General features: G+C 32.4%; 2 protein-coding genes and 1 long non-coding RNA gene across 6 annotated transcripts; 2 read left to right on the top strand and 1 right to left on the bottom strand.

Moving 5' to 3' along the window:
• Positions 1–89: 89 nt before the first annotated feature.
• Positions 90–4649, top strand: LOC117933476 (chromosome transmission fidelity protein 8 homolog). The gene is made up of 3 exons (XM_034854849.1): positions 90–397; positions 1275–1479; positions 4301–4649. The coding sequence occupies exons 1-3, from the start codon at positions 248–250 to the stop codon at positions 4366–4368; spliced, it is 423 nt and encodes a 140-aa protein (XP_034710740.1). The 5' UTR covers positions 90–247; the 3' UTR covers positions 4369–4649.
• A 544-nt stretch (positions 4650–5193) lies between these two features.
• Positions 5194–9805, top strand: LOC117933865 (protein phosphatase inhibitor 2). Of its 4 annotated transcripts, none has more exons than XM_034855433.1 (5): positions 5194–5214; positions 7239–7312; positions 8120–8241; positions 8527–8700; positions 9031–9805. In XM_034855433.1, the coding sequence occupies exons 2-5, from the start codon at positions 7308–7310 to the stop codon at positions 9267–9269; spliced, it is 540 nt and encodes a 179-aa protein (XP_034711324.1). In that variant the 5' UTR covers positions 5194–5214; positions 7239–7307; the 3' UTR covers positions 9270–9805. The 4 variants fall into 4 exon arrangements, with proteins under 4 accessions (XP_034711324.1, XP_034711325.1, XP_034711322.1 ...); XM_034855434.1 differs by lacking the exon at positions 5194–5214 and adding an exon at positions 5274–5367 and having other exon boundaries at positions 8587–8700; XM_034855431.1 differs by lacking the exon at positions 5194–5214 and adding an exon at positions 5279–5367.
• Positions 9806–12223: 2418 nt separating this feature from the next.
• LOC117933462 lies at positions 12224–14756 on the bottom strand. Its single transcript, XR_004654290.1, has 2 exons — positions 14657–14756; positions 12224–12495 (listed from the first exon to the last, which is right to left on the bottom strand). It is a non-coding gene; the product is annotated as an uncharacterized LOC117933462 (long non-coding RNA).
• Positions 14757–15787: the final 1031 nt, after the last annotated feature.

The raw sequence follows: 15787 nt of genomic DNA, 5'->3' as shown, positions 1-15787 counted from the left end.
CACAGCTCCTGTCTTCTTGTCGACAGTAAAACGACGTCGTATTACTCAACCATCCCAACATTAACCCAACCCACCGCCCTGATTCAAAACCCATTTGCTTTGCCTCCACTACCTTTCCCTCCTCTGCTTTTGGTCAATTTTGGATCATACCGTTGATCTGTTTGGGATCAAACACAACCAAAAAACCACCCAAAAAGAAGAAGAAGAAGAAACCCGCCCAAAGAAGAGGGGGAAAAAAAAGGTTGAAATGCAGATTCAGGTGAAGTGTAGTTGTGGAGAAGAGAAGTGCCCAGAATGGGCAATTGTAGAGTTGCAAGGTGTAGTTGAAGTGCAGCCCTCTTTCCAAGGCACTGTCCAGAACCTTGAAATTGGACAACTTTGCCGCCCTTCTTCACAGGTTGTTATTTCCTCACCCAAACTTGCTGTTATTTTTAGAAACGGTTTCATTTTCTGTTATTGGTCTCTCCAAAGAACGGATTTCCTTTCTTAATGTATGAGGAAATTATTGTTTTTCTTTTTGGCATGAATGGTTGATTGGGTTTTTCTTGCGTTTGTTTTAGGAGCTGGGAAAGGGGTGGTGGGTGTGGGTTGGTAGTGGAACTAATATTCACACTGTTTGGAATGTGGGATTTGTGAGAAAAGAAAATGGGTGGAATCGAAATTGATAAAGTTTGATGTTTGGGAAAAGGCATTGGGGAAAATTTTTGAAGGAATTTGAATACATATTGAAATTCCATTAAGAAGTGGGCCTCACTTGGGGCTAGTTGAAATTGGTTTCAACACAACTTAAGGGCAATCGACAGAAAATTCCTTCAGATGAAATGGATAAATCCAAGTTTTTTACACTTGTCTTCATTCATTAAATTCCTTCTTGGAAAAATGCTTTTCTTACTAATGTATTATAAGAAACAAATCTTATTCTGTAAACATGATGTTGTAAGTTGTAACTAATAAGGCCCTGGTGCTTTTAATGGGTCCTTTGCATGGAAGATTGGTGATGGCCCTAACCTTTGATATTAAAAAATTGTGTTGGTTTTTACTTATAAGCTTTACAAGCATATCTTACAAACAAATATCAGATTAGAGTTTTATGAGCAACAGGGTATTGGTTATTTGAAGCGAAAATAAGGTGTGAGTATTTCTAGGATTAGTTTGTAACTACTATCAGTTGATATAATATTGTGCTTAGCATTCTTGCATGAAATTGCAGCCCATGGGCTTGTAACAGCATTTTTATGCTTTGACAGCAATTTTCTTTTGGGTTTTGTGTTCAGGAAAACTACACTTTTACGGTTGGGTATCATGAATTGTCAGGGTCAAAAGTGCCATTGAAGAAGCCATTTGTGGTACTTAAAAAAACAAGGCACTTGGATGCAAACCAGAATGGAGACAGTAAATCATCTAGTGTAGATTTGGAAGTAGTGGGAATTATTCGCCATCGGATTTTGTTCAAATCCAGACCAAAGGCCCTTATATCCAGTATGTTCTATTTGATTTTATTAAAACCTTGTTTATTTTCGGTATAGCAATCCGGGCTTCATTTGCATGCAATTACATAACATATGAATTTGTCAAGAATATAAGATAATTTATAATGCAAAACCCTTATAACATATTATGGTAACACATCATTATGTTATAATCATAATCTCATTACATTACTCAGGAGAAATGTTGCAATTGATATTGGTTGATTGAAAATTTATGCAATGAGAGAAGCGGGTGTAAGTTTATCTGGGAAATGAAAAGTTAGAGACATAGAGCCAAGCAAGTTATGATATGCATTTTCAGTTTCTTGTTACATATCCATTTGATCTTAAAAGCATTGAAAACTTGTGCCCTTGTAAGTTCTGTAAGCATTTGTCTGACTGGCAATATGTTTCAACTTCATGTGGTCAGAGCCAAATTGATGATTTTCACACTATTATTCATTGATTCAAACCAACATAGCCTGGATCTAATTCTTGGGTTTGGTTCATTAACCATATCTTTGCTATCCAGTTCTATATAGAGCCACATCATTTGTCAGATTCTAGGAAGTCATGCCATTTCTCATTTCTTCAGTTTATCTATGCCTCCTCGGTTTCAAGTTCAATCTAATTAACTCCACTGTACTGGTGCATTTGTAGGTCTTCATCATAATCATTGCATATGGTTGTATCCTTGTTCTTTCTTCACCTAAAACATTTAGATCTAAACTATTTCTAAATAGTTCTTATTGGGAATTAGCCCCTACTGTAGTTTTGTCTAGGGATGGTTTTGAAAGCACATTCTGTGAAAACATCCATTTCTTGATGTCTTTGAAAATGCTTGGTAACTCAACTGGTAAAGGTTCTAAGACAGACAAGGTTTAAAATCCCTTGTTCGAACACCTTCCTCATGTTCTTGCCTATGAAGGGTGAATGTCTATGTTTGATGACATTGTAGGAAATTAGAATTAATATGATCTTTTTAAGAGTTCAGTTTCCTGCTAGATAAATGAAGCTAAAAGCTTCAGTGTTTTTGCACATGCCTCCACAAAGCCTTGTAAACAAACTGAACGGCTAGTGAACTACTTTTGTTTGGTTCTTTGGCATTATTGGCATATATGAGCTATTCTTGAGTCTTAGTTTCAAACTAACTTGCTAAACAAGTAGGTCTGAGCTCGAGTTGGGTGATAAAATAAGCTTGCATTAATGTCATCAAATGGATGACTAATATCTTAGTAATAAACTTAACATTATTTTATAAATTTTTTTGAATATGTTCTGCTTGTAAACAGAATCTAAAGCTGAGCGATGGTTATGAGTTGAATCTTTAATTTTTTTTTTTAATATTCTTTATTTAATTGGAAAGAATTGCCAATAATCATATCTGAGGTGCTCTGCCATGTTTTATGATAAGAAAAAAAAAAAAATCCTGGTCCAAAATTCTTTATGCAATCTCAATTGGAACACTTGTTTGTCTCATATAACATCAACTGCTATATCTCTTGATAACAAAAGGGTGCACAAGCAATCCCATGACTGTTAATTTTTGGGATTAATAAAGCTTGAGAAACACTTTTTGTATGGTAGAGTTTGTTGTAGTCCAAGAAGTAGATGTGATAAATCATTTTGGAATGCTTCAGATATCAAATGGTTGGTGCACAAAAAAAAAAACGTAATCCTTTGTAGCATTACTATGCAAGGCTCATGCCTTAGAATAAATGGAGGAAATATGGTGAGCCCATAGTTAGGTTAGAGTGCCTAGAAAAATGGAAGTTAGTCTTCTTTCATCTTCAGCCATAGAGATTTATTTCCAGCCATTCATCAATTTTCTGTTCCTGACAGAAGAGTATTGGGAGTTGTTTGAGCCAGGTTCTGAATCTACAATTTTTTATACCCTACACTCTTGTGGAATTACATGAGGGAAGACATCAGAATCTGTGATTATAGGTTGAATAATTATACTTATTTGTTTGTTCAATTCAGTATGGAGCAAGTTCGCTATTGCTACTGCTAGCATGTGGAGGTTGGATGAAACTGGTCATAGATCGAATTGCCGAATCGGAAAAATTGGGTGCTATCATATAACTTTGTATCAGCTAAGTTCACAAGTTGGAGATAAGCGGACTCGAACTGCTGACATCCGCCACAGTGTAAACCACCGCCTCTCAGGCCCCCCGACTGATTCTACCATAGAGGCCAATGATAGACAATAATTCCTCCTTGAACACTTCTTACAACTTTCATCGTACTGTACTCTCCAAAGAGCAACTCTTCTCAAAATCTGAAAAGGTGCTTAGTTGGAATCCCATTATAACTAAGGATTCTTGTGGTTTCAGAGGACCTAGCTAGAGGAGAACCAGGAATGGAGAGCTTTCCCCCCTTTTCCACCCGACTCTTTGGTCTAAAGAATGATGGTTGTAAGAATGAGTGATTGCACTTCTCCGACCCTTACTGCCTGACCAGAGAGTGGACAGCTAATGCGTTCCACTTATTGAAGAGGGTTCTATGGTCGGTTCACGACTCCTGGATGCCGAAGGTGCCCTTGGGGTGATCTGACAATGGCTTCATTTGATGCAATTGACAGGCAGTTTGCCTTGTTTAAGCGCATGATTTTGGCCTTTAAACCTGCCTGTTTTAACTTATTGTCTTGAGGCATGACCTAAAATTATGTTAACACTCTACTGTATTCTCGACAAGTTGCCTTCCTGCTATTTTTTAAGCTTCTAACCCATTTTGAATTGTTCTTGGCACACCATATTTGTGATTTAGACACGCTGTGATGGTGATGTTGGAAGAAAATTCTAACTGTCTTCTACATCTTTTTTGGACAGAGCCACAGCCATTAGTGAAGGAAAAAGTCAGTGCAGGAGGGTCGGTTGCGCCAGACCAATTAGCATGAAATTCATCTATGGTGCTTTCGAAAATTCAGGGAATTGAAGCAAGTGAGCTTTGATATTTGGGTTGTCTGGATTCATTTGAATGCCCACTAGTCAGCTTCATTTTCTGTCTTTGATGTTTTTCTTACCTCTGATTTTCTGGGTTCTGTACCAGCTGATATCACTCAGTGTCCATATCTCATATACATTTGTACCTTTCTAAGTTCCTGGGTTTAGGGTTTTAGCTTTTGAAGGTTTGATAAAATATTGAGGTTTATAGTGTGATGTTTCATATTTTGTATTGTTTGGATACCTTCTTGATGTTTGCCTTTAGCTAGAAGCTTAAGCAGAAGCCAAAACCATAATTTTTCTGAAGGAAGACAAAAAGATTTTAAAAATAATAATTTTTCTATATTTGATTTAATGTGAAAAATAAAATTAAATAAAATTAAAATTAACTTTATATATTTTTAAATTATTTAATTTTATATAATAAATGAAAAATAAATTAAAAATAATAAAAATAATTTTTTATATTTTATTTTCTTCTATGTTTTCTCCTTATTTTACATTTTCCCTTTTTTATATGTTGGTCCACCTAAAATTAAGCAAAGTCTTGGGAAAAAAGTCAGACAAATGGGCGGTCATGATCCACTCATACTGGAGGACCAATCGTGATTATATATTTAAGAGGGGTATTTTGGGAACATAGAAAAGGGGACACATTGGCGGTCATTATCCACTCAAACTGGGGGATCAATCGTGATTATATATTTATAAAAGGGGTATTTTGGGAAAATAGAAAACGGAGATCACGTTGAAAAAGGCGCATTCCAAGGTCTTCCACCTTCTCTTCCTCCACTTCTCAGGTGCGGAACTTTTCTCTCCACTCTTCTTCCTGTTTTTTCTTTTCATTTTCTATTTTTTACGCTCTGTTTGGTTGCTTAGAAAATTTCAGGAAAAAAAGAAAAGAGTTGAACTGTTTTAATGACAGGTTAGGGCTAAGAAGCCTCTGATTTTGGGTAACTTTTCCTGCATTTTTTTTCCCTCATCTAATGAACGGAGGCGTTAGGATCTGCTATTGTCATCGATTCAGCAACTTTTTCTTGATAATTCCTTTTTGATCCTCTTGGAGATCTTGATTGAGGTCTCAAAATTTGTGGTGATGAATGTGAATTAGTGGATTGTTTGTTTGTTTGGTTAGCTATTATTGGTTTGCTGAGCTGCAATCTGAATTGGATTCTTTTGCGCTTTTGCTTTTTTATTGTTGTTAAGGCTTTGATTTATTTTTTAAATAGGCTTGAAAGGTGATAAATGTGGAATGAACATGTTAAATTACCAGTTTAAGATGTCAGATTAAGCTAACAATAGCTTTGTATGTGATCTCCTTTTTTTTTTTTCTTTTTTTTTATAATATCCTAGTACAGAGTTGAGTAGTGGTGTGTGGTTTTTTCGAATTTGGATTTGGTGTTCTGGTCTAGAAGTTTAGTTGCCTCTTTGAAAATTGAATGGCTCCATTGCATTTTTGTTTTTTTGTTGGGGTGGGGGAGTACAATTAATGGGATGGATTCAGGTTTAGAATGTCATGAAATGGCACAATTTCAAAATTCAACTATCAGTTGTGTTGACTGATTCTGGGTTTTGTATGGTCTTAGTTTTGGTATATAAAATAGAATGGGAACATTGAATTTTCATGGGATGTTCCAACATTTCCTTACGTTTTTTTATGAATTTTAGGGTTCATTGAATTTATATGGCCTTTGTTGTATGGTATCTATGAGAACTTGTGATACGGGGTGGATTTTTTATCACATATATTCCTTATACAAAGTGCTCATTTAGTGTTCTCTGCATATTGATTCTTAATTGAGTATTTCATTGACTTGTTTCTACATTTAAGTTAGAATCATTAGTTTCCAGAAGGGGATTCTGTAATTGATAGGAATAGAAGAGCCTTCGATGATGTGGAAAGAAACGACCAAGATATCAAATCCATTTTTTTGTACACTTTTGTGAATTGGGCTAGGGTGTATATTGAGGATCATACTTTATCGTTGTTTGATTTTGTAAACTGGTTAGCCACCAAGTAAGGGTCAGAACCTTTTGTTTCTTGATCCTTTGTATCTTGGTATACTTCGTGTATACTCTCTTTAGCCTTTTTGGCTTTTAATGAATTTCCTTTTTCTATAAAAAAAAAAAAGACAAATGTAGGCAAAAATAACATGAGGGGAATTGCATACTTGTGCCTGAAAATTTCTAGATTACATGAGAAACTCAATTTTTAGTTGTTTATGTTTCATTAAAACCTTATATTTGGGGTTTTGTCCTTTCCAGAATAACTTCATTACAAGTTTTGGTGTTAAAAATAATGTAGTTGTTAACTATTCTTGAATTTTCAAGTTGGTCTTGTTTCATTCACATTATGAGGCAGTTGATCATTATTTTTATTTCCTTTTCTATTACATGCAATACTTTATTCATATCTTATTATTTTTTCTTTCCTTAATATTCTTATTCTATATGTTTAGTCTTCTGACCCTTGACCATTCTTAGTTGCAAATGGCTTTCTAATCTACCCCATCGTTCTTCCCAATTTTTTACTTGATGACAGTGCTGTCTTGTTGTCTCTCTGCTGCTTGGTTTTAGTACTCACATTTTTGTTGCAAATTTCCCCCTTCTGCTTAATGGATTATTTTACTTTCCCATTGCATCTATTAATGTAAAGTTCTCCTCCTCACCTATCACATGCTGCCCTATAGATAGGCCAAGAGGGGACTGCCATAACTAACATAGAATCTATTACTTTGCTATGAATTTTTATCTTATTATGCAACACTAAGTTCCTTTTGTTTGATCCTGAAGTTTTAAAAAGCCGTTTAAAAATTTATTTCAGGTGAAGGCAAGTCAATAAGCGACTGCTCAGTCTGCTTTGCGTATTTGAGGGGATTATCAGTTCAAAGATATGAAGTAATCCATACCATCCTTTTTTATGTATTCTGGTTCAATTAAGATTGTTGTTTTTTGTTGTATTAAGGTTGTTTATTCTAGTAGTTCCAATGCACGTAATTCTGTAGTTGAGACATTTCACTGTGAGCTGGTCAGTGAACCCGGAACCACCAACCATCTGGCCTTAAGCTTTGGATGGTTGCTTAATACATATCATTTTCTTATGTGGGTCTTAATAGTTGGAAGATGTCTCATTTAAAGTGTTAAGGATCCAGAACCTGGTTCAGTGAACCCAGAACCACCAACCACCTCACTGTAGCTTTGGTTGGTTGCCTAAGATACATTGTTTTCTAACATGGGTCTCAGTGGTTGGAAGATGTCTCATTTAAAGTGGTAAGGATCCATGAACAGTTGTCCTTCTCAGGCAAGTTGTATAAAACCAAGGATCAATGCAATCAGGTGAATGCACTTTTCTGAACTTCAACCATTTGCTGGAAGAGAATGTCACATACTCCAATATTATTGATTAGTGCCATATGCTAATGAATGTTAATGAAGAAAGCCTTTAATTAATGGCTTTAATTCATTGAGGTGGGAGAATAAATTAGCTTGATAATCTACAGTCAGCCACTGTTTGATTGACTAGTGGTGTGGGTAACAACATTGTTTGGGTGTTTCCTCTTTTCCCTTTTTTATCCTTGATCTGCTATAAGCATGTTCTATCATCTGCATAGTTTTATGAAGGTAGTTTGCTGCTTGATATTATCCATTTAATCCATGTTTAAATGGTTAATGTGATAGGTAAACTAATACCAGCATGTTTAACAGGGGACGTGTAAGATGGGATGAGGCTAATCTGGGTGAAATTGAGGCAAACAAACCTGTGAGGCAGAAAATAACTGAACCCAAGACACCTTATCACCCCATGATTGATGAGGATGATGAGCATGGTATGTTGATCTCAGTTTCTCTTTCCTTCTACAAAGTACATCAAATGGTTATGTATATGTGCAAGTGTGTGTACCTACTTTCACCCCTAAATCTACCCTTACTGTGAAGACATGGATTTCTGGGTTTTCTTGGATTGGCTTTAAAAGTGATATTCACTTTGCTTGGTTAGGGTTTAGATTTTGATCATTTCCGTTCCATTGTCAGGTCTAATTCTGTAGCTTTTATGTGTGAAAATTGTATTGCTATCTCCCCTAGTATCAGCTGATTTTTGTTAATTAATATAGGGTCTGTATCTCCCATACGCGGTGATTTAGATGATGGCTGCGATAATGTCATTCATGCAGAGGCAATACGAAATGCTTTGAATGATGTAGCTTCTTCAAGTAGAAACGCTTCTCTCTCTGGTGGCTGGACATCATCTGATGATGAGGCAGATGCAATGGAACAAGATGATGAAGGTCTGAGACCAATTACTCTTATTAGATGTTTCTTGTTCTGTTTCAACATTCTCATGTTTTTCAACAGCATAAATAATCCATCATTGTTTGTGTTCTCAAATGAAACAACATATTTCATCGATAGCTTTATTATTCATAAGCCTAATGGGAAATCTGGAAGCAGCTCTAAGAAGGAAAAAGTATCCAAGTAAAAAGTTATTTTATCATGGTGACCAACAAATCAGAATTAAAGTATCATCTGGTTGGTTTTGAATTAATCTGGACCACCCCTATTCTGACAATTATTTATGTTTTCCTTTTCTTTTTGCTCTCCTTTTTCAATGCCGTTAGACTTCGAAACAGACAGGAACGGTATGAGTTTTAATGAGCACCGGCGAGCACACTATGATGAGTTCCGAAAAGTGAAAGAACTCCGGAAACAGGGTTCATTTATGGAGGATGAAGCTGATGAGGACAATGAGGGAAAGGAAAATGGAGGAAGATGCGATTCATCTTCAGCAAGGGCTCGTTCAAAAGAAGGCAGCTCAACTTTGCCTAAGAAACCATCGGCACCGCCCAATGGGGTTTAAGCTCACAAGCATAGCTAACTGGCCTTATTTTTCTGCAATTTTCTGGTATTTTAGTGCCAAATGACTCTTATGACTCCATGTTTCCTTTAATTTGCTTTTTGCAATTTTCTTGTAAAGATGCTTTTCTTCTTGGTGTGTCATCTGACAAAGCTTGCTTTCCAGCAGAATTTCATGGGTTTTAATTGGGCTTATACATGTCCATCATTCAGGCACATAGTGTTGGACCTTCCTAATTTCACAGATTTGAACAATTATTAAACTTCAGAATTTATTTTAGATGCAAAATATCAAGGCTGAGGATCTTGATCTTGTTGCTGGAATGAGAAAAATGGTTGGCTTCAGCTGCGTGGATCTTCGGTCTACAGAGCACCGAAGCTTCCTTAGTTATGGTTGAAGGAGGTACAGGCTTGGGCCTCTTTGGGAATTGAATCAAGAGAGTCATGAATAAATGGAAATGGAGATGAAGAGCGGCATTGTGTAACGCTACATGTAATGTAATTACTTATCGGATATGGTATGAAAAATTGCTTATGGGATACGAAAGGAAAACCACTATAAAAAAGAAAGGAAGTGAGGATAGAACTTCAACAACTTTAAGGCCTTGTTTGGGCAGGCAAATGATATTATTCCATTAAACGTTGGTTTGCCATTATTCCAACTCAGCCTTTTATTTATTTATCACTCAATCACATCATCTCCTATCTCAGCAATGCATTTTGTCCACGTTAGACTTTGGCATCTTTTATGTCTTCTAGACTTGAAGCATGATTGACCCATCTTTTTTAAATGGTCACGTCAGGCAATTAATTTGCAATTTCATATTTGAATTTAAGCTATTATTATGTCTTAATCAATATGTCATGTCAAACATCAGTGCCATATGTGAGTTGAAGTTCAACTGCTATGTTTATATCTACATATAAAGAGTGTTCAAATTTGTGCCATGATATACATGGTACATGATACATCTAGCTACAAAAAAATCATATTAAATAAATTTGTTATGAATTATGTTGAATATTACCTTTTGAAATGAAATAGATAACAGTTTTATGAACAAAAAGAGGTTGTTTTTAATGTTTATAAAAATATAATAAAAACATAGAATTTAAAAATAAAATAAAATAAAATCAAACATGATATTGACAATGGAAAATCTTCAAATATTTTTTTTTTCTAAATTACATGTTTTTTTTTTCTATTTTTTTAACTTCTCTAAAATTTATCATTAAATAGATAAATTATGAATCAAACTATATTTGATACATAAATTTTATTATTTTTTATAAATAATTTGAAACTTAAATTTTGATTATTAATACTAAAAAATCATAAAACTTAGATGGTGTTCGTTTTTTTTTTTTGCTTAATTTTAAATAGAACTTATATTTAACTTAATACTAAATAGTGCTTAAAAGTGTTAAGTATCCAATTTTTTTTTAATATTTTATTTTTATTAAATATTAAGCCGTTTGTTTTTTAGATTTTAAAAACCAATATCTTAACATCTCAATGTATTAAGAAAAATAATTTAATTTAACATATTTCTAAAAAAAATCAAAATAATAAAATTATTATAATAAATAATTTATCATTATCATCCTTACAAAAAAATACATTTATTTTTTATATAATTAAAACAAAATATTTAAATTTAATAATCTAAAAAATAATTGATCGATAAAACCTTAATCAAATTAAAGAAAAATTAGAACAATTCAAATACATATTTTCAAATATCCAAAGACATCACATTTTAACTAATATCTAAAAATCACATTTCTTACAAATAGTTTACAAATAGTAAAAGCTAAAAATGACAAGCTAATTAAATACATGAAAGAATTCATTTGTAATTTGGTCTCGTGATCAGATACTGCAAAAAAAATTGTCTGTAGTTGAGTTCTAATTTTGATTTGTATTATCACTTTCCAATTCAACTTCATTGTCATATGACTCATATTCAATAAATAATATATCCACAGTTGAGATTTGTTGAAGAAAATTGTGAAGGGAGAAGCATGCCATGACAATTTTTGTTTGAGTAATAAAAGAATAAGGTGTCATTCTCTTCAATATTAGGAAACACGCCTTAACAACACCAAAAGTACGTTCAATGACATTTCTTAATCTTGCATGACATTGGTTGAATATCTCCTCTTTTCCTACAACTTTACCACCACTATGAAAATCACTCAACCAATAGCGTACATTACGATATGGTGCCATAAAACCTCGAGTGTGTGTACGCTGCATCTACCAAATAGTACTTTTTTGAAAGAAAAAAATTCAGTTGATTATTATTATGAATAAATACAAAATCATATTAAATAAAATGAAAATAAAATATTTACTTGATGGGAGCATTGGAAAATTATGTTGTGGGTTACAGATAGTTTCTATCAAGACTCTTGAATCATGAGTCGTTCCTTCCCATCCAACAACAACATACCTAAATATCATGTCAAAATCACAAACTACCATAACATTCTGAAAACATTCTCCTCTCCCACGACCCTGATATGGTACTTGTTGATCAACAGGAATGCATGCATGAATAACAGTTCCATCAATTGCACCCACAACATCTTACATGATAATAATTCTTTAAAACATAAATAATTATTTTTAAATGAGAGTAATACAAATATGATATGAATAATTAGTAATAAAAAATAATATACATTAAAAAATTGTCTTAGATGATGATTAGAGATACCATTTGAACTATCATTGAATGATGAAGGAGAAATCATCTCTTTTAAGAAATTCACCATAGCTACTAAAACCTCATGGAAGTATTCATGAATTGTTTGATCTGAGTGTTGAAATCTATTCTTAATTAATTGATTCCAAAGATTATGACTAATAGTCATTCAAAACATGGTCATTTTCTCTTCAACATTCAAATGTTTACAGTTAACAAGCCATCATTTTTCTCGAAACATGTGATATAAAGAAATAAATCCATGTTTTTTCATTCGCATTAGTTCATAACATGTGCTAGATGAACCATCTAAAAGTTCTTGAATGAAAAGTGAACCTATAAATGATGATGTAGAGACTCATTCCTTATTAATGGATGAGTCACTTAATAATTGGAGTAATAACACAATCAATCTCCTTCTTAAAACTCTTGTCACTTCTAACTTTGTATCTTCATCTTCACTTGATGATGAAGAACTTGAAGTGTCTGAGTGATGTGAAAGATTCTCCATAAGAATATCTATTATAAAAGGCAATATTTATGAAACAGAAACATAACAATATAATCAAATAATTATAACAATGTATAAGTAACAACTTATATCATTGCATTATGCTTCCATTACTATGAAAAACTAACAACTTATATCACATCTATTTCAAATCATCATAGTAAAGAAAGTAATATAGGAGTGAGTCTTCTCAATAAAATGTAAAGAGAAAGTCTTATAATTGCAAAAGTGGAAACACATCCAAGATCCAAAATAAACAAACCAAATGTACCACATTACAATCATCATATAAGCAATATATCAATGCATTTCATAAATCCAAAACAAATATCTAAAGTCATTTTCGCAAGCTTTGAATCCATCCCATTCGCTCTTGATCACTTTCTATATCTACCCACAACTCTCTATACTATTTCTTCTTGTAAAACACATTAATTGCTACATAATATAATTGATCCTCATAAGTCAACAATCTCCTCAAAATCTTCATGCATTCCTTCACTGAGGGTCCTTTAAAATTCTCTAACATATTCATTATTCTATTCATTTCTTCTGTTTTTTCTTAGACCCTTATACTTCATCATTAGCATTTCTTGGCAAATTCTCATCTTCCTCTAAGTTAATCAGAGTTTCATTAGGCAAAGATGTAGAATGTGTTGATGATTCCTCAACCCCAAACGCTATCACTCCTCCAAATCTCTAATTTTTAGACCTAGTAGCTAACACTCTTCCAAACAATGCCTCTAATTCCTCCACATTTGCTAGTGGTTTAAAAAGGAACTGTTAGTTTCTACATATTTCTATTTTATAAGACAAAAAAAAAAAAGTCATATATACATATATAAGACAATTGTTTTAAAAATTCACTCAAATCCACAAGAAAACTACTTGCAGATATTCTTCCCATTTTTCAAAATCAAAAGTTTTGGTTATAGAGTTATAACCATGTCCTGTCATAGTCATCATTTTACTCCAAATGAGATATTGTATTTTCATGTAATCCCACTCATTCTTAAGTTGTTTCCAAGTATCGCGTTTTCCAAGTAACTTCTCCAACTTTTCAGCAATTTGAGGCCAAGCACTAGACTTTAAACCTCCACCTGATGTAAAACCTTTATTTGGCTTTTGAAGACAAAGGTCAATAAAGTGTTTTCTTTGGGTGGGGTTAGTCCAATTTGCCTTACTGGTTTCAACATTCTGACTCATTACTGTACAAAAAACCAATCAACATTAATGATTAATTTTTATTTTTCAAAAAATAAAAATATCTAATGGGATTTGAAAACTAGATTCAACATAACAAATTACAAAATTTATTTTTTCCAAAAACCTTTTAGAATCCAAGCAATATTTTCAACTCCCCAATTCCAAAAGAAATCCTGGGCAACTGCAAACTGATAAATTAATGAAAGTTTACTAAACTATTTCAAGGGAAAGTTAACAAGGAAAGGCAAAAGGAGTCGACTATGAGTAGATCATGATTGGCAAGGAAACAAGACAAAATGTTAAAATATATAACCAACAAATGAGAATTAAGGCTAGCTTTGAGGATGAAGTACTAGCAAGAAGATGTATATGGTACAAATGAATCCTTGTTGGGAGGTTTTGTCCTTAAAAGGTAACAATATCCAAATAACAACTCTACTCTACGATCTATGGGAATTGTTATTGAAACCTCTGTATAGAGAACAAAGCTCAAAAAGACTAACCAAACAAGCAGACATCAACAATCTACAGAAACTCCACTTAAGAATTAAGAGTAACCACTGAAATTTAAAGTACCCAACTTTGTAAACAATGCAGAACTTTCAAAAAATCTCCAAAAGATCAAACACTGGTTTCAGTACAAACTAATTGAGTGTAAGAATTAAATATCTTATAATGCCAAAACATTTTTTAGAAAAAGATTTGCAACCCTAAACCCCAATTTTCTTCTATTTTTCTTTGTGTTTCAATAATCAAACAAACCACAAAATCCTAATAACCAAACAAATCACGAAAATCACAACAATCAAGCAATCCACAAGATCCTGATAACATAATAAACCATAGATCATACAAAGCCCTATTGAAAGAAGTTCACAAATTTTAGAGAGAAAGAGAGAGAATGAATGAGAAATTTACACCTTAAGAAACCTAAATAGAGAGAGAAAATAGGGAAGAAATTACCTCAAGAAAGTTGGATGTTGGTAATGGCTATGGAACCAGTGGGCAAGCAAGCTACACAGAGATAGGGTGAGAGTCAGGGGTTGGGGTGTCACAGTCGTGTTTTGAGGGGCTTCAAAATGTGGCTTTTTCCATTTAAAAAATGCCAAATATTTTGGCATTTTCTTTTCATCCAAAAAAAATTAAAAATTAAGTAATAAGTTATGAAAAATTTAAAAATAAACAATTTAAAGTTTAAAAGTAAATTATTTTAAATAAAAAGCTAAAAAAACAAACACTCTCTAAGTAAAATTAAAAGACCCAAATTTATTTTGGATGATTTGACTAACTTTTTCTTTTCATATATCATATTTTGGCAATTTTTTTAACTAGACAAATAAATTCTAAATCAAGTAAAACTTAATGTGTTGTATTCATTAACAAGTTTAGTAAATTTTAAAAATATCTTAAAATGTAAACAATGATCTAATTAATATTAGAAATTTAAGGACAAAAATTAGTGTAGAATGACTATTATTTCTTTTCTATGTAAAATTATATTTTCGGATTTTTTTTTACTAGACAAGTGAACTTTCAATCAAATAAGACTAATTAATGCTTTGGATCCATTGATGAGTTTAATGATTTTTAAAAATAATTTTAAACTCAAATAGCGAACTTATTAATACAAAAAATTTGGATAAAAATTGATTCACAATGGTTCTATTATTTTTCTATACATAATTTTATTTTTATAAATTTTCTCATTAGATAAATAAATTTCAAATTAAGTCACATTTTGGATTAGATTTATTAACAAATTTAATAATTTCTAAAAATAATTTGAAACTCATGACTTCACTATTTCTCCTATACACAACTATATTTTAAAAATTTTCTTGTAAAGTAAATGGATTCTAAATTAAGTGAGATATGATTAATAATTTAAATGTTTAAAAATAATTTGAAATTCAAAATACAATCCAATTAATTATAGGTTAAATTAAAACATTGTAAATTATTGTGTTCATAATCGAGTACTAAATGTATGCATGTGATAAAAAACTTGATTCATTTATATATTAAAAAAAATATTCATTATTCATTTTAAATAAACTATTATTAATAATAATTATTTTTTAATTATAATTATTT

Source organism: Vitis riparia, chromosome 16 (assembly GCF_004353265.1).
Source record: "Vitis riparia cultivar Riparia Gloire de Montpellier isolate 1030 chromosome 16, EGFV_Vit.rip_1.0, whole genome shotgun sequence".
In the NCBI taxonomy this organism is placed as follows: Eukaryota; Viridiplantae; Streptophyta; class Magnoliopsida; order Vitales; family Vitaceae; genus Vitis; species Vitis riparia.
Note: the sequence above shows the minus strand (reverse complement) of the source record. Positions and strands in the feature narration are given on the sequence as shown.